The 25000-nt window shown below is 41.9% G+C and overlaps 1 protein-coding gene across 1 annotated transcript in view; it reads right to left on the bottom strand.

The window, feature by feature from the left end:
* The window catches only part of LOC139662488 (spectrin beta chain, non-erythrocytic 1-like), a gene marked incomplete at its 3' end in the record, with an annotated part of 49095 nt that overhangs the window by 8041 nt on the left and 16054 nt on the right, over positions 1–25000 (bottom strand). The window contains exons 15-27 of the mRNA XM_071541179.1: positions 23955–24161; positions 22852–23063; positions 20910–21047; positions 20014–20134; positions 19672–19887; positions 16898–17317; positions 13551–13753; positions 12972–13062; positions 12131–12277; positions 11155–11418; positions 6260–6484; positions 4982–5071; positions 3631–3909 (exon numbers count right to left, since the gene is read on the bottom strand). Coding sequence (XP_071397280.1) covers positions 3631–3909; positions 4982–5071; positions 6260–6484; positions 11155–11418; positions 12131–12277; positions 12972–13062; positions 13551–13753; positions 16898–17317; positions 19672–19887; positions 20014–20134; positions 20910–21047; positions 22852–23063; positions 23955–24161 — 2613 coding nt within the window. The remainder of the gene's footprint in view (positions 1–3630; positions 3910–4981; positions 5072–6259; positions 6485–11154; positions 11419–12130; positions 12278–12971; positions 13063–13550; positions 13754–16897; positions 17318–19671; positions 19888–20013; positions 20135–20909; positions 21048–22851; positions 23064–23954; positions 24162–25000) is intronic.

Here is a 25000-nt window from a genome sequence, read left to right as displayed (position 1 = left end):
AACACAAACATATTTACATGTCAATAAAGCAAATTGAAATTGAAATTGAGAGAGAAAGAAAGAGAGATACACGCTGGGAGAAAAATGAAGGGAGAGAGAAAGTAGGAAACAATATATAAGAGAGAGAGAGAGAGAGAAAAGGAGAAAGACAGACAGGGAAAAGGGAAGAGAAAAAGAGAGAGAAATGAAGGGGAGAGAGACAAATGGAGGGAGAGAAAAAAAGAGAAAACTGGATAAGAGAGGGAGATAGAAAGATGAGACAAAGATGGAAGCCGACAGAGTGAGTGATAGAAAAAGAGAAAAGTAGGAAATTGAATGAGAGAGAGAGACATCCAGGCGGGATAAAGGGAGAGAGCGAGACAGAGAGAAAGAGAGAGAGAGAGAGAGAGACAGAGAGAGAGAGAAACAGAGAGAGATGCAGAGAGAGAGACACAGAGAAAGAGAGAGAGAGAGAGAGAGAGACAGAGAAAGAGAGACACAGAGAGAGAGAGAGACACATAGATAGAGAGAGAGACACAGAGAAAGACACACAGAGAGAGAGAGACAGAGAAACAGAGAGAGAGAGACACAGAGAGAGAGAGAAACAGAGAGACGCAGAGAGAGAGAGAGACAGAGAAAGAGAGAGAGAGAGACAGAGAAAGAGAGACACAGAGAGAGAGAGAGAGAGAGAGAGACATAGATAGAGAGAGAGACACAGAGAAAGACACAGAGAGAGAGAGAGACAGAGAAACAGAGAGAGAGACACAGAGAGAGAGAGAAACAGAGAGAGACGCAGAGAGAGAGAGAGACAGAGAGAAACACAGAGAGAGAGAGACACACACATACAGAGAGAGAGAGAGAGAGAGAAATGGAGATCTGACATAATGACAGAAAGTTCAGCTCTCTAAATAAACTGTGTCCAGTGTAGTTTCAAGAAAGGTTTCTGAAAACTTTCAGAGAAGTTTCACCCTCAAAACCCCGAAACAGACAGAGTTACTGCTGACTCTGACTCTGTGTGTGTGTGTGTGTGTGTGTGTGTGTGTGTGTGTGTGTGTGTGTGTTGGTTTGTTGTGAGCGTCAACATGGCGGCGAGGCAGAAGAACAGGAAGCTTTGCTCACAACAGAGAAACAGACTCTACAGGATAAATTCAATCAGAAGCTGAGCTGGAAAACCTCCAGTCATCCCAACGCTCCACCAGGCTTCCTCTGTCTGATCTTTTGTTTCAGTCGGACCGCCGTCCTTCGGTTTCTCCATGTCGGTTTCTCCCTGTCGGTTTCTCCCTCTCGGTTTCTCCCTGTCGGTTTCTCCCTGTCGGTTTCTCCCTCTCGGTTTCTTTTTGTCATTTCTCCCACAACAAACGTAGGAACGCCTCTGATTGTCTGAACGGATAGTGACTGGATTGAACTTTCTGTCCATCAAAACAAATGGAAATCTGACAGGTAAACCAGGTAAAAAGTAAAAAGTAACACTGTATTCAGTTCACTGCCACAGTGGATTTAACTTTAACTGTTAAGCAGAGTCAGATACAGAGTACAGTCTAATTAAACCAGATTAACTGATTAGTAATTAATCTGGGAAATGGTGGGAGGGAGAGGATTAAGCTCTCTATTGAGTATCCAATGTCAGGTTTCCAAAAAGTCTGACCTTTAACAACACAATCAGAGATAAACACTATATACCAAAATCTACCTACTACCAAAATCAATGTCAGATCAACTTCAGACTCAGGTAAAGTTGAAGTAACTGCTCCTATTTGAATGAGCGTCTCTGCAGACAAAGTAATATTTAATGTGTACTAACCAGAGTGAGGCAACAGCAGACACACAGCAGACAGTCTGACACCAACACAGTCTAACTACAGATACACAGAAAACCTGCAGAGGAACTCAAAGGTGAAGTAAAACTCTGAAGCTGAAGAGAAACAGGAAGTAATTGACCTCGAGGGCACAAACGGTAACCAACACACACATGCACACACACATGCATGCCAATTAATACTCTGAGGGGGGTTTTTGTGACTCAGTAACCTTTATAACTTTAACCTCTCTAATCAGAAACAAAAACCTATATACCGTATTTCCTCTAATAGTGGCCAGTAGTCAGTTAAAAGCCGGGTCTCCGATAATGTCCGGGGCCGTGGTCGACACGAACAAATAAAGGCCGGCCCCAAATACAGGCCGGGGAAAAAAACAAAGGAAAAAACAACGGTGGATACCGGTAAACTCCTGGTGCCTGTTATATAATGTAACTGTAGTTTGTAGTAACGTACAAGTGCCACAAGATGGCAGTATGCCACGAGACGGCTCGGCCAGCGGGAGTCTCTGGAGCGTGCCGTCGTCGATTACCGTAATTATCGGTAATGCACAACAAAAACAAAAAACAAAAAAACGGCTACCTAACAAACCCCAACAGAAGCAGATCAGAAAACAAGGAGGCTTCGTACTAAAATATGAGCAAATATACTTATCAAACAGAGGGAATTAGAAATAAAGGCCTGTCTCTAATATAAGCCTGCTTCCAATAAAGGCCTGGTGCCCTCTGCAGCTGAGGGAAATAAAGGCCCGGGCCAATATTAGAGGAAATACGGTAGACCTTATTCACAAGGCGGCCATTTTGAACACTCTGAAGCTGTGTGCCAAGATGCACCACATACAAACCATTTCACAGATTCCCCACTGAAAAACATATTAGACACAAATGGATCTCAACAATCTGGAGGGATAGTTTCACATTTTAATACATTTGGCTCATTATCACAAGCTACTAGAGTCTAGCCTAGGTAGCTAGCTAGCAGCTAACTGACCAGTAAGCTACCTAGCTACTTCCCTGTTAAGTTTAAGCAGATGTTGTGGTTGTTTTTCCTGAGATTGCTGTTAATTTGATAACTGTTCAGTCTATCTGAAGTCCTCCCACCCCGAGTGTTCAAAATGGCCGCCATGTGAATACGGTCAATAGTGCATGAAGAAGGCTACTTCCACATGTTCTGTTCACAAAACCAAGAGTCTGCGTTAGAGAGCTGAAGTCGACATCAGGTCCAACTTTAACTCCAGTCTCACTTCACTACACTAATGTTGTTTGAAAAGTTTCTGAGAAAAACAATGGGAGGAGGGAAAGCACTTGTACTGCAGAAAGTTACAAAACACTTTGTTAGAAAGCTGTGGAACATTTCTCATTGACTTATGCACACTTGGCATCGTGTGTCGGGTCAGGACTCTTCCTCAGGCAGCGATGCACTGCGATGTTGAGCTTGAATAAAGTGATGACTGGTTTCTCTTCCATTATTTTGCTCAGTGTTTTGGCAGATTTGGGAGCCGTTCGTTGTTTGCCACCTTTTTACCTTTTTGCTAAAAATCTAAAATGACCCACATGGTATGATTGTTCATGAAGTCTGCTTCATGCTTAAGGTTTGTTTATATTTTCTCCTGCTTGCATGGCCAAGATGTGGCTAAATTTTATTTGGACATTGTAAAATGTCCAAACAGAAAATTTAACACCCCAAAAAAGGGATGAATTCCATGTAGTAAAAGCATTAGTGTGTGTTGGGTCTGTTCCCTGCTGCAACATTCCCCCTGTCTGTGCAGACTTGGCTTCAGAGACACGCCCCCACCCTGACCCCTGACCTGACCCCTGACCCCTGACCTCTCCCGTACCTTGGCCTTCTCCTCTGACATCATGTAGAGCTCCTGTTCGCTCATCCAGGCCTCGGCCTCGGCGGCGTCGAAGTAGTACTGCTGCGCCTCGTGGGCCTCGCTGAGGCGGGCGTGCCGCTTCTCCGTCTCCTTCCTGATCTGTTCCCATAGCGACTGCAGCTCGGTGAGCCGCTGGCGAATCGGCTCGCCCGTCGGGCTGTCGTCCCTCAGGACCTGCTGGCTGCGCTCGAAGATGTCGTCGTAGCGAGGCTGGTGGCCCTGGATCTCCTTCTGTAGGGTCTGGAGGGGTCAAAGGTCACAGACAGGGTGAAGGGAAGGACTGCGTGATTTTGACCAAAACAAAAATCCAAGAAGTTAGTGATGGGGCGATCTGCTTATCTCACGATACGATTCAATATGTGATATGGGATTCAGGATTCAATCCAACCAGGATATGATGTGATCAATAAAAGTTCAGTGACAACAAAGTCTGACTGGGCAGAATTCTGTTTCTTTCTGAGACTCAAATCTTTCCAGCGATGCCATTGGCTGCTAGAATGTAAACAACAATTAAAAAATGTCATTACAAAGTGACGATAATATAATTTGGATGGAGAGCTTGTGAAACTGTGATGGTCAAGAGTCTCATTAGCAGCAGAATAACATGGAGCTGATATCACCATTCATGTTCCTGACACAACATACGGACTGACATGTTTTGTACTGAGATTTATTGAATTGCGATAAATCGTCCAATCACTACAAGAAATCCTGTTGCAGCTTCATTGCTTAGTAGTGTGTTAACAACATGAGCATTTAAACTGTTTTCTAGGTCATTTGTTTTTCAGGACAAAACCTGCTGGGTGAAGAGAAAGACATGAATGCCTTGGATTTAGTAAGTTTGAATAAAACTAAAGACTTTCTGTTGAATTGAACTTGATTTGCAGGTCAGAAGAAGACAGACCTGGTTTAGCTTTCTGACATTTCCATCTGAGGAAAGATTACAGCCTCTTGCGATTTTGAATATGCAGTATGTGGTCAGTATTGTTCAACTTCAATATACAGTTTTTTGGTTAATTGTGCAGCCACAGTTAAGAGTCAGGAGATAAAGACATTTATACCACCAAACAGGTGGAGTATGATGATAGAGAGATGGAGATGAAGGAGGAGGAGGAGGAGAAGCCTAAAGAAGGAGGCTGAGACTACTGAGATGTGGATTGTGTAATAACTTGTGTAGCAAATGACTTGTACAGTCAGTGTATAATTTGTGTATAAGGGCTCCAGGGTGTCCTTTATCTTCATTTAACCAGACACAGGGGCGTGCGTGCGTGTGTGTGTGTGTGTGTGTGTGTGTGTGTGTGTGTGGCTGTACCTGGTTCTTCTTGATGAGCAGCTGGACGGTCTGCAGGTTGTGTCCGTGGTCGGTGGACGTGGCCAGAGGCATCCTCTCCTCAACCCACAGCTGGAGAACACACACACACACACACACAAACACACACACAGACACACACACACACACACACACACACATATTAATCTGTCATTATTTGTTCCAGTGCAGTGAGGCTTTGAAATTATTACTGTGACCCATTTTTCTCAGTGTGTTTTCCAGCACTTTAACCACTGATGATGTTTACTGTTGTGATGGATCTGCTCCTGAGTCACTTTCAGTTTCAGTGAGAAAGGAATTGTACTAGTACTACTACTACTTCTTCTACTACTACTACTGCTACTGCTAGTAGTATTACTGCCTCTACTACTACTGTTACTACTACTATGAAGATGGCACTGTGAGAGCGGCAGCTTGTTGCAGCAGCTCCCGTACCTTTGTTGTTTGTTTGTGCTTTATTATATGTCTTTTGGTACTCTAGCTGGTAGTGCTTTCTTCTTTTTTTTAACATTTGTATATTTCCACATGTGTATATTGTGTATATATACAGTATATATATGCATATTTTAATTCTATTTTTTTATTTTGTTATGTGATTCTATTCTGTGTATTGCTATTGCTGCTGTAACAAAGAAATTTCCCCCCGGGGATTAATAAAGTACCTACCTACCTACCTACTACAACTAGTACTATTATTGCTACTACTACTACTACTTCTAGTAGTACTATTACTTCTACTACTTCTACAGCTACTACAACTAGTACTATTACTGCTACTACTATTACAACTACTGCTAATATTACTGCTACTATTACTGCTAGTACTAATACTGCTACTACTACTGATACTATGTTCTTTGTTAAATGATTTCACTTCATGTCATTTAGCTGTGACTCTCATGCAGAGAGGCTTACAGTGAGGTCAACAGCAGAATCAGCTTCAGTTCCTAGATCACCAACACTACAAGCAACCAACAGGAATGGGGTCAAAGGTCAGAGGTCAGCGCTCTGACAATATTCTTGTGACCCGAGAATGATCAGGTGAGAAAGAAGAAGTATGAGGTAAAGAAATAAAAAAAATAACTAAAGATTAAAAGGGATTTTTTTTTTTATTTTCCCCCTCAATAAGAATTTAAGAGTCTAAGCGTCTGATTTTAATTCCAACATTTTGAAGGTTTTTGATACTTTTAAATAAGATTTGATGGCTAAAGCTGATATGGATACTAAAACCCGGTATAGTATTGATTTCACGTTACTTACGATCTCGTCCTCCACGTCTCTGTTGAACTGGTGGATCTCGCGGGAGGCCATGAGGTTGTCGCGTCTCTTCTTCAGTGGTGCCTGGAGGGACTGGAACTTCTTCTCCACGCCAGTCCTCTGGCCGTCCACCTCCTCGGAGCCCTTCCCCTCCTGGCTGAGCGCCTGGGCCTGGGTCTGCAGCTCCTCCACCTCCTTCTGACGCACCTCCACCTGGCTCTCCAGCATCTGAGGAGGAGGAGGAGGAGGAGCACAGGCAGCAGTTAGAGAGACTGAACTGATGTAACAGTAGTGGTAATAGTAAAAGTATTACTACTACCACTACTACTAGTACTACTACTTCTACTACAAGGAAGAAGAAGAAGAAGAAGAAGAGTTTACAAACTGTTAAAAAAAAAGGCAGAGAAACAAGGAATAACAACATATATATATATAAAATGGAACAATATTCAGAAGAAATAAGTGGCTATAAACAACTATACATACAAATTAATAAATAAAAATAAATGTATAAATTAAAATATAACACATTAGTTAAAATGAATACATTTTTATACATTTAAATAAAATAAAACAATTACATTTAAATAAAATTAAGTAAAATAAATTAAAAATAAAATTAAATAAAAACTATACATTTAGTTACATAAAATAAATAAATAAATACTTAAAATTACACTCTGTAACAGGAGTGTCAGGTTCAACCCCCACTATCAACCAACAGGAGTAAAAAAGACCGGATGAAGGATTTAGAGGCCTCTTCTTCTCTTCTCATCGGCCCGTTTCAAATCTCTAAATCTCTCTGAAAACAGGCTCATCTAAAAAACCCTGATGATGATGATGACCCTGACTCATAAAATCATCTGAAAAAAGAAAAATAAATCAAACTGATACGATTATCTGCAGCAGTCAGTCGACTGTCTGCTGTCTGAACCGAGCCTCTGATCCACAGCATTAGATAAAAAAAAAAAATTTAAAAAAAGGAAACGAAAACGAAAAGTCTGGATTGAAATCAGACCTGAGAAGAAGTCGTGGCGCACCGACCGACCCGGATGAGAGGAGAGGAAGATAAGGGGAGAGAGAGAGAGAGAGAGAGAGAGAGAGAGAGAGAGAGAGAGAGAGAGAGAGAGAGAGAGAGAGAGAGAGATCTACAGCATGTTCTGCTCTGTAGCCTCCAGTCTGATAAAGCGAGGCCAGACGCTCGCTCTGCGCTCTGCTCGTCTCCCTGTCTGTCTCTCCTCTCCTCTGCTCTCCGCTCTCTCTTTAACAGATCAAACACCGTGGTAATGATCTCGCTCTTTCTAACACACTCCCTCGTTCGCTCTCTCTCTCTCTCTCTCTCTCTCTCTCTCTCTCTCTCTCACACACAATTACACTGCAGCTATAATGGGAATAAGATCGATGATAACAGGCAGTAAAATGATTGTACGTCTAACAGGCTGCTGGCATCTCCTAAATACCAATATCAAGCTTCAAGCTTGTTTCACGCTTTCCCTCTCTCTGCTACTGGTGGGAAGACACACACACACGCACACACACCCACACACACACACACCCACACACACGCACACACACACGCACACACACACACACACACAGTGCCGGCTCATAACACATCAAATGAGAGATTACATAACTGCTGTGAGTGTGTGAGAGTGTGTACTACTGCAACTTTCTAGATATGTGTTTGTGTGTGTGTACTGAAGTGTGTGTGTGTGTGTGTGTGTGTGTGTTTGTGCACACCCATACACACACCAGGATAAGGATTATGTAATGGTGGTTAGACTACTCACTTGGACTATACAGGCTTGGATTATTGTAAAAATGAATGAATGAATGCATGTGTGAATGGCTGAATGAATAAATGACAGGATGATTGGGTGAATGAATGTATAAATCAATTAATTAATCAATTGTGTAATGTACAAATGAATCAATGAATAAATAAATAAATAAATAAACGACTGATTTAAGTAAATGTATAAAGATTTAATGAATTAACCATATATAAAAGCAGCCTTGCTTTACCACTATCAATAATCAACCCACTCATCAATAAATTAACACCAGTGATCAATTATTTCAGCTGTAAAAGCAAAAAATCAATCACGAGAGACAACCTGAACTCTGACACTCATTTTACAGTTTTACATTCTAATAGCTGACTTTCTTATCCAGAGTGACTAACGATGAAATCAACAGTGGAATAAGTTTCAGCTGATGTATGATCAATAATGAGTCAATATGAATCTAATCGCTGTTAACGTCAATAGCTTACATCTTACTGTAAGTGAGACGTTTGCTTTTATTTCAGGTGTTCACATTTAGAAAACTTTATTGCAGGGTTGGAAGCAACAATGCATGTACAATGCATGTAAACTCGGTACAAAGATTGAGTAGCTTTTTGTGTACTTTTTAGCATTTTTTCAAGTCAGTACTTTTACTTCAGTATGTTTTGACTTAAGTATTGTACTTTACATCTTAAACTGGACTGGATGGAGGTGCCTTTGAGCAAGGCACTTAACCGTAACTGCTCCTGTGCAACTGCTCAGTGGGTAAAAATATTGGTTTTAGTGGTCATCTCCCTGTGTGAATATGTGGAAGCTATAAAGCAGGGTGGAGCTGAAAAGTCAACTTCTGCTTGATCAAAATAGGTTATAAAAAATGTTAGCAGCAAATAATTCCTGGCCGGTTTGGGGATCATTAGAACTAAATAATTCAGAAAAGTCACCTAACATCAGGAGAGCCACCACAAAATCACCAGAACCCTTCAATTCTCACCATGCCAGGTATTTAGCAGCGGTGGAAGAAGTACTCAGATCTTGTACTGAAGTAAAAGTAACAATACCACAGTGTAGAAATACTCTGTTACAAGTAAAAGTCCTGCATTCAAATTTTTACTTAAGTAAAAGTACAAAAGTATTAGCATCAAAATATACTTAAAGTACCAAAAGTAAAAGTACTCATTATGCAGAATGGCCCATTTCAGACTAATGTCTATTATATTATTGGATTATAATTATTGATGCATTAATGTGTACATCACTTTAATGTTGCAGCTGGTAAAGGTGAAGCTGATTTTAATGACTTTATTTACTGCTGGGTAGTTTGTAAATTTCCCCCTGGGGATCAATACAGTTTTATTTTAATCTATAATAATACATCATAATTTATTTGTTGATTATACTCTGTATTATTAATCTGAATATGCAAAGTAACTAGTAACTTAAGTTATCAAATACATGTAGTGGAATAAAAAGTACAATATTTGCCTGTAGTGGAGTAGAAGTATAAAGTAGCAGAAGTACAAGTACCCCAAAATTGTACTTAAGTACAGTACTTGAGTAAATGTACTTAGTTACTTTCCACCACTGGTATTTAGTGGTTAGAATACATTTACAAACCCTCAAATTTCCCTTTCAGGATCAGTATGAGTCCCGCCCCGAAGGTTGGGGAAGGGAAACTGCCGTCAAATTGAAACATCTCAGTGTTAACGGGAAGTTCCAGCTGTGACTGAACGAAACAGAGACAGTGAAGACTAATATGGAGACAGCAGGCAGCAGAGCAGAGCGGACCGGTCAGTAACACTGTCACAGGAAGGCATAAACAATCGAAGAGAACCGAGCATGCATCAACAGCTTTGTCAGACACTGACAGCAGCAAAACTCAGAATGAGGCTGAGCATAAGACGAGGAAACTACTTCTGCAGCATGTACAGTTGTCCAAGCCCTCTGCCTGTGGATGACCTGCTGTACATCTACAGTATAACCAGAAGGCACAAACACAAAACCCCGCCAACGCCGAACAACTCTCCAACTTGCTGTTACACCCAAACACATCATTCCTGTCACGGAAATTTAAGTTAAACTGATTTCCTGACCTTCAAACACACCCTCAGGGTTTGGAATCAAGTCTTTATCTCAGTTAGTTCTCTCACAGTTGTGGCTAAAAAAAGGATAATCACCTAATGGCGGACATCCCAGATCCGGATGACCACCAAAATCTAATCAGTTGTTCGTTGGCCCAAGGCCGAGCTGTCTACCAAATTTCATTGAAATCCATTTATACGTTTTTGACATATCCTGCTGACAGACAGACAGAACAAACTAACATTGACGGAAATATAAGCTCCTTGGCCGAGTTCACTAGAACGCTACAGTACGCTTCCAGTACGCTACTTTATGGTCCAACAGCAACAGCGGCCGGTACATCCCAAGATGCACCACCACTTTGACCGTTTCATCAGCCAAACAGGATTTGTAGATTACAACTGGACCTCCAAATGACGGTTGGGTATAATCTTGATTCAAACTAGAAGGGCACTTGGAGAGCGCAGACCTCCGCCAAGGTTCGTTCTGCTTGTTCGTGAGTCGGATCTGGATCCACTCCAAAATTTAATGGGTTCTTCCTTGGCCCATGCTAGACCATTCCACAAAGTTTCATGAAAATCGGGCCAGTAGTTTTTCCGTAATCCTGCTAACAGACAAACAAACAGACAAACAAACAAACGGCACTGAAAACATAACCTCCTTGGCGGAGGTAACAATGAAACTTGAAGCAAAAGACTGAGCAAAACCCAAAGAAACTGTTTGCAGACCGCCTGAGGATGGACCCAAAACTAGCTGAGGTGGACAAACCTAGACCTGCAGAAGTTCAACTACTATGCTACAATGATAAGGAGGAATACTGTCAATCAGTGATCAGTTGACATATTGCTTTAACCAATCAATCGGCCAATCCTCACCGAATGTGTCAGAGGGATCCAAACTAACCTGTAGTTTCCTGAACAGAATATCTACTTTTCGTTTGCTCGTCTCTTTGGATTATCAGTTTTGCTGCAACCTATCAACAGTGCCGACACATGTGACTGACAGCCAGATCGTCCAATCAATCCTCACCTGCTGTTTCTTGAGCAGGATGTTGACGGAGGTGAGGTCTTTGCCGTAGTCGTCGGACTGCAGCTGTCCGTCCAGGCCGCCCAGCCACTTGTCCAGGTCGGCGCAGCTCTGCGTGAAGAGCTCCGCCTTGTTGGCGTCAAACAGACACTTGGCCTTGGTCTGCGTGGTCGACTCAAGCTCCTCCCACATCGACTTCAGAGACGACAGCTTCTCCTTCACCATGGACTCCGTCTCCGGTTTCTCCGCTATGAGCGCCGTGCCGTCCTGGACGACCGAGGAGGGAGAGGGAGAAAGTCCATTTACATTCTTCAACAACTCTCTTTTATTCTTTCTAGTCCACCTATCTGATCCCATTTCTGCTCTCCTTCCCTTTTGTTTTCTTATTTGATCTCCTTTTTTACATTTTTAAGCATTTAGATGACACTGTTATCCAGAGTTTCAGTGTCTTGTTCACGGACATTTTGACTGCCACCCATGGCTGTTCAAACCTGTGACCTTTCAGTTATGGAATGATGGTCTCTCTATCCAATAACCTATCAATACCATCTCATCTCACTTCCAATTGTATCCCTCGCTTATTCCCCCAATTTATCCCTCTTTCCCTCCCTTTCTCTCCATCCCTTCTGTCTTGTTCAGTCGTTTCTTCTCTTCTTTGCTGTCCTGCGGTTCACCTGGAAAGGCTTTTGCTCTCGTTTTTAGAACCCAATCCCTCCCTCTATCCCTTTCTCCCCCTCCATCACTCCTTTCCTCCTTTATTCCCTCCTCCTCCTCCTCTTCCTTTCCCTCTCTCCCTCCCTCTATCTTATCCAGACATTTCTTGTTGTACTACCCTTCAGCCCAAAAGGCCTCATCCTCCTTTTCATTAGCATGTCTTCCCACTTTCTATCTTGTCACTCCCTCTCTCCCTTCATCCCTCCCTCCTTCCATCCTTCCATCCTTCATCCCTCTCTCCTTCCTTCCTCTCCTCCCTCCATACCTTCTCTATCTTGTCCAGCCACTCCTTGTTGGACTGCAGTTCGGCCATGAAGGCCTGGTGTTTGAGCCACTTGCTGTGGAGGTTCCTGGCCTCGTCGTACGACATGTCCTGCGCTGTCAGCATCTTCTCATTGATCCACAGGGACAGCTACACACACACAAACAAGAAATTACTTCAACGAATTTCACAGACAAATACTTTCATTTCGAGGTGAGCATTTAGGACCCAAGAGCACTGATTGGTCTCAACGAATTAAGGCGGTGGCCACACTGATCCATCAGAAAATGGACAGAATTATTGACAGATTTCTGTCCGTTGGGCCGTGTTGGAACGCCAACATGGTGGACAAGGCAGATGTATAAATTCAATAAGAAACTAAACTGGAAAGCCTACAATCATCCCAATGTTTTACCCAGCTTTCTCCATTTTATCTTTCTTTTGGTGGTACCGTTGTCTCTGTGTTCGCTGCTATTTTTGGACTGGATGGTCCAAAAAAAAAAGTGTCTAATTGGCTGAGCAGATGGTGATGAATCTGTCCATCCAGAAAAATTTCAACTGGGTTTAACTTTCTGTTTGTGAAAACGGATGGAAATCTGAAAGGTGGACGCATCATCAGTGCTGTCCGGACAACAGACAGCTCTTATTGAAAATGACGGACAGACACAGCGGATCAGTGTGGCCGCGGTCTGTAGAACCGAGGACTCTGCAGCAATTTAAGTTATTCAAGATATTTAGCATAATTTTGCAGACGCATCTATGAAATCAACTGGATTCGTTGCCAGGACCAGTGGTCAACTTGGAGACAGGCCAATGTATGAATTCAGCAGCTGTGATGTTTCACCTCCTGGCAGTCCTGCAGGAACTTCTGCAGGTCTCTGTTGTCCTTCAGCTTCGTCAGCAGGTCGCTGGCTGCTGCACGGTTCTTCTTATGTCTGCAGAACAATGATCAATAATCAATATATTTAAGTCAGTGTCACATTATTTTTTTCACCTTTATCTTATTTTACCCAAGTCAATTTAGGACACATTCTTACTTCCATATAAGGTGATTTAAGGTCTGATAGAAGCTATTTTTTAAGCCTTCATATTCATATTCAGTTCCTTCTACTCCTTTCTTCTACTGTTGGCCACTGAGCAGCTGTTCTGGAGAAGATAGGGGTTCAGTGCCTTGCTCAAGGGCTAGTCAACATTTGTTGATGAGGGAGGGGAGAGTGTTACTGATTCACTTTAACTTCCTAACCATCCAAGGAGATCTTCCAGTCACAAACCTGCTTCTCCATCCTCAAGGCTGCCCTCGCCCCTTGAACTATTTCATTTTTTACCATTTTCAAAATGATCAACCTCCAAGCAGACCACAAGCGCTGCAGCTACACAATATTCTCACGTTTAATTAATTCCCCAAAAGAAACTGTATCCTCACCTCTGGTCGATGGAGTCCACCTTCTCCTGGATGCGCTCGGCGTTGATGTTGCCGTCGGCGACCAGGCGGCGGCCGGTGTCGACCACGCCGCTGATCTTCTCCTCGTTGGCGTCCAAGGTGGTCATGAAGTCCTCCTGCCTCTTGATGGCAGCCTCCGCCCCCTCCAGCGTGGTGGGCATCTCCGTGTGCGCCAGGACGTATTCCTGATGGACAGAAAGGTAGAAGAAGAAGAAGGGTTACTGTGAGACTACTGTAAGGTTAAATGAGGAACTTCGATCACTTGATGGCGCCCTCTGCCCCTCTCAACGTCGGGGGGACATCTCTCTGTGGGCCTGCATGTATTCCTGATGGAGGGAGGAATAGAAAAGTAGAAGAGACGCGACTGTAAAATGGTTGTAATTAAGAGTTTCTGCCACTTGATGGCATCGTCTGACCCCCTTTAAAGTTTCTTGGTATCTGTCATATTCCTGGTGGATGGAGGGAGGGAGTGAACAGTAGAAGATAAGTTACTCTCAGATGGTTGTAGTGAATGTGTGTGTGCATGTATGCATTTACATACATACAACTTTTTTATAAATTGCATTTTTGTGAAATATTTGACCTATTATTAGTATTTGTTTCTTTTGTTGTTGTCTGATTGTTTAATTTAATGTTAATTGTTTAATGAAATATCTAAATATGGAAATGGTTGTAATGACAGCTTTCTGCCACTTGATGGCGCCTCTGCAGCTCTCAAAGCTGGCGGGACAGGATGCATTCCTAATGGATGGAGGGACCGAGGAAGGAGTGAAAAGCAGAAGAGCATAAATTTTGTATAATGGTGATTATTGTGTAACTGGTAAATATGCTGATTTCCCCACACTTGATTCGACTTAAAGGGGAATTAAGAAATCTTGGACTTTTCTTAGGAGTGTCTTGAAACTGAAGCAGGTGGGGAGTTTTTGTTCCAAAACAAAGTACGGGCCAGAAAGTGAGTTTTAAAAAGTCGGAAATCTGAGCAGCTGGTCAGGTAATCATTGAGTCATTGGTATTGATCAATAACTCTGTCAACCCCACTGATATATTATGGTCATTTTGTGCCTTGAGACAGTAAAAACTGATTTGTGAAAAAGCCAAGTCTCATCACAGCAAACACTCTTTCAGGTACTTTGTCTTTCTTTTCCATCATTTTCATCACTTTTTGTGCAATTGTTGTTGAAATGAAACTCTTCTGCTCCAAACAAGAGAGAGAAAGACAGAAAGAAAGGGAGAGAGAGAAAATGAGATAAAGTGCGAGCAAGAGGAACTGTAAGAGAAAGTGTGTGCGTGAGTGAGTGTTTGTGTGTGTGTGTGTGTGTGTGTGTGTGTGTGTGTGGTTGTGTGAGACAGCGATGTGTGTTAATCTCCATTGTACTGGACAGCACTAATGCCCAATTACAGATTTGTCCATTGATCTCAGTGACAGAGCTGTCTGTGTGTGTTAGCGTCAGGATGCTAACGAGCTAAAAGCTTCACTTTGTGGTTGGGTCACATGACAACAGCCACATGATTTGCTGACTTGAACACTAATTCACTCCCTTGTTATAAGGCACGCACCGCTGATGTACATGTGGGTCTCGTACCTGCCGGGGACAGCGGGTGTCATTTTTGTTTTTGTCTTTTTTTTTTTTGCCTCAGACTCTTTCTAGAAACCGCTAACTTCCATGAAAAGAACAGTCCGAAGTCGCAGTGAAAAATGTGCAAATGAAAAACAGGAGGTTCCTCTGTATCTGTACATTTAGCTGCTTAATGAGGGAATCACCTTGGGAACAGCTGTTATGGAGATAATCTTGTATAATGTGTTATATCTGTCATAATAATAATAATAATCATAACGCCCGACCAGAGGGACTCAGGCTGCCAGATCAGAAGCTTCTTTTAAATCACTTTTCTTTTATAATGTTCTTTTATGTCCCATTTTTTTTATTTTTTATCCCTGTTTGTAATCCTGTCTGTTGCCTCATATTTGTTTATTTGTATTTTAATCTTTATCCTCATGTCTGGCTTCATTTTTAATTCATTCTTTACTGTCCTCTATAGAGGAAATTTGTTTTCACAGATTTCTTTATCTCAGTTTGTAATCCTGTCTTCCTCCTTATATTCTTCTTTCTTTTTTTTTTTTTTTACCTTTGCTTCATGTCTGATTTCATTTTTAATCTACTCTTGTTTTCTATTCTGTTATGTACCCTCCTATTGTATTCATTTATCTTAATTGCTTTGGAAAGCACTTTTTAACAGTTGTTTTAAAAAGTGCTATATAAATAAAGTCTATTATTATTATAATGTTTACCTAGTTATTGATGAAGGCCGCAGCCTGGTGTCCCTCAGAATCAGCTGGTATGTAGATATTATAGATATTATATAGATATTAAAAGTGGTAGTGAGTAGATAGCGGACTGTTCTCAAGAGTGGAAGTAACTAATTACATATACTCATGTTACTGTACCTGAGTAGCTGTTTTTTGCATACTTTTTTTTTTTTGAATGTCAGTAACTTCACTTTTACTCAAGTCCATCTCTCCTGTAGTTTTGTCCTCCAGTCCATTTTAAATCCATCCATCACAGAACAGATTGTGTGTCTCTCCATCAGCAACAGAAACTGGATCAAGGTAAACTGACAAACTGTGGATCCATTCACAGTGAGAAGAGGAATCTGACTTTACTTTGTTTCTGCACTTTATTTTGTCGTTTCTAATGTTTCCAGTGAAAAGAAACTAGTGTGAACTCTGTCCTCTCTCCTGTTAGAATCACATGGAAAAGATCACAGCTGACAACGTTCTCTGTTCTAAAGAGGAACTCAGGAACTTTCACTCTGAGGACATTTTAAATCACACACTTTTTACTTTTACTTCAGTAGATTTCTACACCAGTACTTTTACTCCTACTTCAGTAAAATATCAGCAGAGTAATAGCACTTCTACTGAGTAGGACGTTGCAGTTCTCTCTCAGTTTACCAGGGCTTTTGCTGTTAGGGCTCCAACCCTTTGGAATAGTTTACCTGAGGAACTTAGGCTAGAAAATTCACTGCCCTCTTTTAAATCCTCTCTCAAGACTTACTTTTACCGTATGGCCTTTTCTTAATTTCTCTTAATTGTTTTATCTGTACTTGTTTTTATCTGTACTTGCTTTTATCTGTTTCTTTTATGCGTTACTTTTTATCCACAATGTCATCTTTATTTTTAACTGTTTTATTTGTTACTTTATTTTATTTTGTTGATTGTGATTTAATTCTTGCTTTCTTTTATTTGTCTTTGTTTGTGAAGCACTTTGTAACGGTAGTTTTGAGAGGTGCTATATAAATAAAGTTATTATTATTATTATTATTATTACCTGGTTGTTGAGGAAGGCCTCAGCCTGCTTGGTGTCCCTCAGGAACAGCTGGTAAGCGTGGGACTGGGACAGCAGGTTCTGGCGGTTCTCCCACATCTTGTGCAGTTCGTTCCAGCCGGTGTCGAGCGCCTGCAGCCTCTGCCTGAGGAACATGTACTGGGCGTCGGTCTGGCCCTGGGTCACCATCTCCCCCATGTCCCGCATCTTCTGGTAGTCCTCCTCGTAGTTGCGGATCTCGTTCTTGATGCCCTCGTGCTGGGCCAGCAGCTTCTCGGCCTCGGCCAGCGTGTTGGGCATGTCCTCGGAGGCGATGGCCGTCTGCGTGCGGGACAGCCAGGACTGGAAGTCGTCCAGCTCCCGCAGGAACTGCTGCAGCTTGCTGGCCTCGCCCAGAGACTCCTCCCGGTTCTTCATGGTGTCCTGGAGACAGAAGACAGACGGGTTCGCATTTAGAGAGACAGGAGAAAGAGAGGAGAGAGAGGAATATGGAGACAGAAGACAGAGGGGTTCGTATTTAGAGAGACAGAAGATAGAGAGGAGAGAGAAGAAGATGGAGATAGAAGACAGACCGGTTCGTATTTAGAGAGACAGAAGATAGAGAGGAGAGAGAGGAAGATGGAGACAGAAGACAGATGGGTTCGTATTTAGAGAGACAGAAGATACAGAGGAGAGAGAGGAAGATGGAGACAGAAGACAGACGGGTTCGTATTTAGAGACACAGAAGATACAGAGGAGAGAGAGGAAGATGGAGACAGAAGACAGACGGGTTTGTATTTAGAGACACAGAAGATGAAGAGGAGAGAGAGGAAGATGGAGACAGAAGACAGACGGGTTCGAATTTAGAGAGACAGAAGATGAAGAGGAGAGAGAGGAAGATGGAGACAGAAGACAGACGGGTTTGTATTTAGAGACACAGAAGATACAGAGGAGAGAGAGGAAGATGGAGACAGAAGACAGACGGGTTTGTATTTAGAGACACAGAAGATACAGAGGAGAGAGAGGAAGATGGAGACAGAAGACAGACGGGTTCGTATTTAGAGAGACAGGAGATACAGAGGAGAGAGAGGAAGATGGAGACAGAAGACAGACGGGTTCGTATTTAGAGAGACAGAAGATACAGAGGAGAGAGAGGAAGATGGAGACAGAAGACAGACGGGTTTGTATTTAGAGAGACAGAAGATGAAGAGGAGAGAGAGGAAGATGGAGACAGAAGACAGATGGGTTCGTATTTAGAGAGACAGAAGATGAAGAGGAGAGAGAGGAAGATGGAGACAGAAGACAGACGGGTTTGTATTTAGAGACACAGAAGATACAGAGGAGAGAGAGGAAGATGGAGACAGAAGACAGACGGGTTTGTATTTAGAGAGACAGGAGATAGAGAGGAGAGAGAGGAAGATGGAGACAGAAGACAGACGGGTTCGTATTTAGAGAGACAGAAGATGAAGAGGAGAGAGAGGAAGATGGAGACAGAAGACAGACGGGTTTGTATTTAGAGACACAGAAGATACAGAGGAGAGAGAAGAAGATGGAGACAGAAGACAGACAGGTTTGTATTTAGAGAGACAGAAGATACAGAGGAGAGAGAGGAAGATGGAGACAGAAGACAGACGGGTTTGTATTTAGAGACACAGAAGATACAGAGGAGAGAGAGGAAGATGGAGACAGAAGACAGACGGGTTTGTATTTAGAGAGACAGAAGATACAGAGGAGAGAGAGGAAGATGGAGACAGAAGACAGACGGGTTTGTATTTAGAGAGACAGAAGATACAGAGGAGAGAGAGGAAGATGGAGACAGAAGACAGACGGGTTCGTATTTAGAGAGACAGGAGAAAGACGAGATGAGAGGACAGAGAGGGAGATGGAGACAGAAAGAATTTATCCAGTAGTCTCAGAGTGGAAAATTAAGTGAGAGAAATAAAATTCTGTGGGTATGAACATATGATGTAGACACTTTTCCCCAGAGGTGAAATGAGAGTTACAGCAGTAAAGTTAAGGTGTAAATTCGACAATAAACGTTAAAGTGAAACTCATTGGACCAAATATGGCGTATTTACATTTATTGTTGATTAATCCCCTTCTGAAATAAACTGAACTGAAACATGTAAACATCGTTCAAAGATGAGCACATTGGAGAATTAGTAACGGGCGATAATTCAATGTTATCGTTTATCGTCTTTCAGTGGAACCATATGGTGATGATGTGGTGATTTTGGGATATCGAGACGCAAAATTTTGCTTTAAGAAATATTATGTGAAAATTGTATTTTTGCTTGACATCACACCTAACATTACCATTCAGTTCAATGGGATGAACATTAATTGAATGATTATTTAACATGTGATTTTACAGATGTGAGCCATACTGTGATATATATCAATAAAAAAACAAAAACGAAATCCTTATGATTATCGTGATATTGATTTCTACCATATCGCCCGGCCCTAGTGAGAATACAGAAATGTCTTTTTAATTTTCAGTCTTTGACTTTCCTCAGACGATATGAATTCATCATTAAAATCGAAAAAGTCTCAATTAACCAGGGATCGGTCGACTGATAGCCGATGAGGAGTCCTTCAGTCTTGTCGTTGCACTTCTGATAATACACCATCACTTTTGGGTCATGGGAATATTGTCCTGTGACCTCTGACCTCCTTAGTATTAGTTTCTGATGTAGGAATTTAAGTTTATTCTACTGCTGCGGTCATAAATCCCTCTGGATAGACGGATCAGCTACACGACTAAACTGTAAAGTTAAAGTGTGATGTCATCGCACCTTCATCTCGTCCCAGACGCCGGTGATCTCGGCCAGCCGTCCCTTGATGCCCTCGGCCTGCTCCGGGTGTTCGGACGCCAGGCGCTCCGCCTCTTTCCCCAGGTCGCCCAGCTTGTCCTCGATGGCGGCCAGGTCCCGCTCCATCCCGGTCAGCTTCCTCTGCAGAGCCATCACCCCCGCCAGGTCGTTCCCCAGCTCCTGGGTCGACTCGATCACCTGGGAACGGGTCGAAGGAGGGAGTTTAATTATCCAGTACATTGTAATTATATTGAATGGAAACAGTAGTAGTACGGATAAGTAGGTAAGTAAAACTTTTTTTAAACACGCAGTTACAAAGTTTACCTTGGTCTTCTCCTTGATCCAGGACTTGGTCTCGTTACACTCCAGGTGATAGTTCTGGACGCCCAGAGCCGAGTTCAGGCAGTCCTTCTTCTGGTCCACCAGGTCCCGGAACTGACTCCATCTGGACAGAGAGGCTCAAGTTGATCATCAATACATCAATACTGTCAAACCTATTGATCAGGGGGGTTCAACTTTGGAACAAGCTGCCTGAGCAAATATGGAGATACCATCTTCTGATAAAGTAATTGATTGATTGATTGATTGATTTTATTTGACAGATTTTAAAGTACACATAGGTTTGAAGGCCCTTAGGCCACAACCATACACATATAAAATTGTCGAGGAATTCAACACACAATAAAGTCTAGAAGACTTATTTCCATTGTGGTCCTCGTAAAAAGCAGTGGTCAACACAGGCAGGTCTTGGCAATGCATGAATTACTTAAGACATATAAAACATTAACATATACATTATATAAAATAACTAACATTCAAAAAACACATTAAGTAATAATTGACTGTCAGCAGCTCAGCAGCCATCCCTTCACTGCTCTTTTAAATTGGTTAGCGGTGACAGTATAATTTTGATACTTATATAAATATAAATAAATGTCTGTTTTGCAACTCTCTATCGCTGATTGATATCATGTATTAGATTCAATTCAGAGCCAGTTCATGAAAACTTTTCCATTTTCTGTTCTAAACACTGAGGGAAAAATCACAAGAAGTGATGAATTTTATGTTTACAGAGGCAACAACAGAGGTTTGATGAAATAAATACAAGAAGGTAGAAGAAACATAAGAAGCCTCAGTCTACAGTGAGTGTCTGTATTATTACAGTATGTTGGGCCAGTTTAATCCCAGTTTAACTACCAATTTAATCCCAGTTTAGTTACCTGGTGTTGAGTTTGTCCTGCTGGGCTTTGATCTCCTTCTCACTGGGATGTCCGCTGTGGATCAGTTGCCTAGCAACCTGGTTCACCACGGCAACCCGGGAGGCCTGGCTGTTCATCTCCGGCTCCAGACTCTCAAACCTGAACAGAGGGAGGAAGAGGAGAGGAGGAGAGGAGAGGAGAAGAGGAGAGGAAGGGAGGAGAGGAAGGGAGGAGAGGAGAGGAGAGAAGGAGGGAGGAAGAGATGGAGAAGGAGGAGAGGAAGAAAGGAGAGGAGGAAGTGAAGATGGGGAGAGAGGAAGAGTAAATCAGGATAGAATTCATAAAGTTCAAGCCGTTTACAAAAGAGCAAGAATATTAGGAATTGTAAAAAACAAACACTTTGTTTTTGTTTTTTTTGGAAACATCAGAATGTAATGAGTGTCATCTATCATTTTGTTTTTAAGACCGAAACAGCAATAAAAGTCCTTTACTATTTGTGTTATTCTTGGTAATGCTAAAACACAAGTAACATTTTAATGTATTTTAAAAATTGCCCAATAAACTAAACAGCAGGTACATTTATGAGGGGAAAATAAATTGCAAAAAAAATCCTTTCAGGTAAACGTGAATTCAGAAAAAACTGTTTTCCACTGAGCTCTGCTGCTGCTATTTAGTAACAGATGCTGCCAACACACACACACACACACTCACACACACACACACACACACACACACACACACACACAGCAGTAAACCAGCGTCTGGGAAAGGATCCATGTGATGCATTGTGGGCAAACAATGTGGAGAGAGACAAGTGGCTGAAAACCAGAACCAGAGGCTGTTGTGAACGAGCCGTGTAACCACAGTCCAAAATAACACACACACACACACACACACACACACACACACACACTCTTTTAAACGCTGTGGAACCTGCAGTCTGGAGGAAACAACAGTTAAACTCGTCTGGTTCCCACACTCGGCTCCTGCCCATAGACTGGAATGAATGTTTACAACAAAACAACGAGGAAACAGGACAGAGGAGGAAGAAACCGACAGAGAAGAAGAGTAGAGACGAGTAGAGACGAGTAGAGACGAGTAGAGACGAGTAGAGACGAGTAGAGACGAGTAGAGACGCTCTTCCTCTGTTAGATCCATCAGTTTGTGATGTTCAACACACTCCAGCAGTTATTTAGTGATGAAGTGTCATTTACTGTTTTTGGTGAACCCATTTTCCCTCAACCTGCCTCGTCTGCTTCTACTGCAGTTAGTGATTTACTACATTTCCCAGAATGCCTTTCGACAACCACCAAAGAAGGGGGTGTTACCCACCAAGAAGAAAAATACAACAAACTACTAAATGGAGCCAGGAATGCAAAGTCCATCTCCTAACAGCTGTCTTCAGAGTTCAGGTGTTTTAGGGAGAGGAGGGATTTAAATCATGAATAATTTTATATGTTCCTTCTGGTTCTACTAGTTTTAATATATTTTAATATATTAAAGTATGTCTTAATATATTTAAGTATGATGTTTGGTTTTATGTGATTCTTGTATCATACAAAATAATTTGATAAGTAATGATAACTTAATTTAATTTAACTTAAAACACTTTTAGAACTTTGTATAAGTTTACAAAGAGCTGGTTCTTCTTCTTGATAATACTAAAACTAATACTATTACCATTAACAATAACAATAATAATGATAATATTTTTTATTTATATAGCACTTTTCTTAACAATGTTACAAAGTGCTTCACAAAAAGATAAAATACAATAAAACAATAATAATACAATATAAGTGAATAAAATGAAATAATAATAAAAAAAATACTGCTACTACTATTTTTTAATGAAAAAAAAAAAATAGACAAATTTCCTATTCAGACAGGGTGGCTATAATCAAAGTATAATACACACACACACACACCCACACACACACACACACACACACACTCAGCCTACCGGTGCTGAATGACCTCCAGGTCCTCCAGCTTCTCTGGGATCTCCATGCTGTTGAGCCACTGCTCCTTCTCGTCGATCCAGAGCTCGCAGGCGTTGGCCTCGCTCAGCATCTTGTAGAGCGCCAGCGCGTCCTGCAGGGCCTGCTTCCTGAGCCGGGTCAGCTCCGCCACCTCCTTATAGCGCTCCTCGATGCCCGCCAGCCGGCCCTGGACCTGCAGGGGCCAAACACTGTGAGGAGGGGAACTGTGACCTGCAGCGTGTTCAGCATGAGGCCAACAGCCACCAACATGAGGAGAAATCTATTGTACCGTTAGAGAAGCATTCATCTACTGTATGGAAAACAGATGGGAGGAGGGGAGGCTTAGCTTCTAATGCTAAAGGTCCCATAGTATAGGAATTAAAAATGTCCTCTTTTTATATACATAAAAAGCCTTTATTCCAGTTTTTTTATTCTAGTCATAATAGTAGGTTTAGACCTGCAGCCCGTACCTGTGACGGCTTTTCAACACATTTTTGGCCTCAGATCTCTCAGCTTACCTCAACAAATTTTCATTTTTCATTTTAAAGGAGAACTGAAGAGCAGAGCTGCAGGATCTTCACCAAAAAACAAAAAATCATACTGTGATATTTGCTCAACATTGTGATTACCACATGAACTGTGGTATATGTGGAGAACTTTTTCTACATCATTTATTTTTTCAGTTTCATGAGATAATACTGCTTGGGATTTTGCTCAGATTGGATAAAATCAAATTGTTTTCTCTCTTTAAGAATTTTGTCACAAAATGAGTTATCCACCATTTGAAAAAAGTGAAACCTGCTCTTACAAAATGATTGACATCAAACTAAGCAAATGTTGGTACTTTAACTTTTGTCCTTGTTTGACAAAATGAGACCACTTTTACAAACTAGATCCTCTACATTTTATAAATATTGAACGATGACGTTTTTCTCAAAATGGCTGTAGTTTATGGAAAAACCTGTTCATTTTTACTACAGGGATTCACCGCAGCACCGGACGCCTTGTTAAGGACGTTATCTGAAACATTTTCTCCCACAGAAACAACAAACTAAAAGCTGCGGTCTCAGTGTTTGGGGCGCACCTCCTCGGAGGCGGCCCGCTCGGCCGGCAGGGTGCGGCTCTGCTCGTGCAGCGCGTCGATGACCGGCCGGTAGCTGGTGATCTCCTCGGCCACGTCTTTGTGTTTCTTCACCAGAGCCTGAGTGGAGAACTCGTCGTGGCCGACGTCGGCGCTGGAGACGATCCGCAACACGTCCAGCATCCAGGTGTCGATGTCGTCAGCGTCCGCCTGCAGGGAGACAGAGAGCGAGGAGGTGAGGGGGGGGAATTCCACTTTTTATAGTCTTTTCGATTCAATTCAATCTGGTCCACAGGGTTTACAGCAGAGGTGGGAGTAAGTCACACATGTGCAAGTCACAAGCAAGTCTCAACTCTTAACTTTCAAGTCCCAAGCAAGTCCCAAGTTACTGTGCTATAAGTCAAGCAAGACGAGTCAAGTCATTGCTCAGGTCAAGCAAGTCACAAGTCAAGTCATATGAAATTCTGATGATCTACCCCAGTTTCCACATTTAAATTAGTTAAAAGACAGTGGTCATGAAAAGTTGAGTTGTATTTTCAACATTAACGGAAACTGTTGCAGCCTGCTTACATCTTATAAATCTTACTGATATTTGACATTTTGTGGCAATCAATAACAAGCCTCCTAAATGAACTACAAGTAAATAAATTCCTTTTGAGTCATCTGTCTCAAGTCTAAGTCAAGTCTCAAGTCATGAATACCAAGTCAAAGTCAAGTCAAGTCTTTTATCAATGTTAGTCAAGCAAGTCTCAAGTCTTCAAATGTGTGACTCGAGTCTGACTCGAGTCAAGTCATGTGACTCGAGTCAGACTCGAGTCCCCCACCTCTGGTTTACAGTGAAAACCCTCAGTTAAAACACATAAAACAAGAAAACACAACAAATGAAGGGTTTCATTCCAAAATGTACATATATACATTTGGGACCAAACTTGCAACCTGAAATTATTAAAGATAATTCAAGATGACTCATATCTTTAATAGTAAATCTTAATGTGCTTCAGTGTTTTTAGGCCAGAGTAGTAGAATTTTGGAACTTTTGGATCCTATCC

Source organism: Centroberyx affinis, unplaced genomic scaffold, assembly GCF_046629955.1.
Source record: "Centroberyx affinis isolate AG114_WGS23_722 - 3 ecotype Tasmania unplaced genomic scaffold, CSIRO-AGI_Caff_v1 ptg003809l_1, whole genome shotgun sequence".
In the NCBI taxonomy this organism is placed as follows: Eukaryota; Metazoa; Chordata; class Actinopteri; order Beryciformes; family Berycidae; genus Centroberyx; species Centroberyx affinis.
This window is presented reverse-complemented; position numbering and strand designations above follow the sequence as displayed.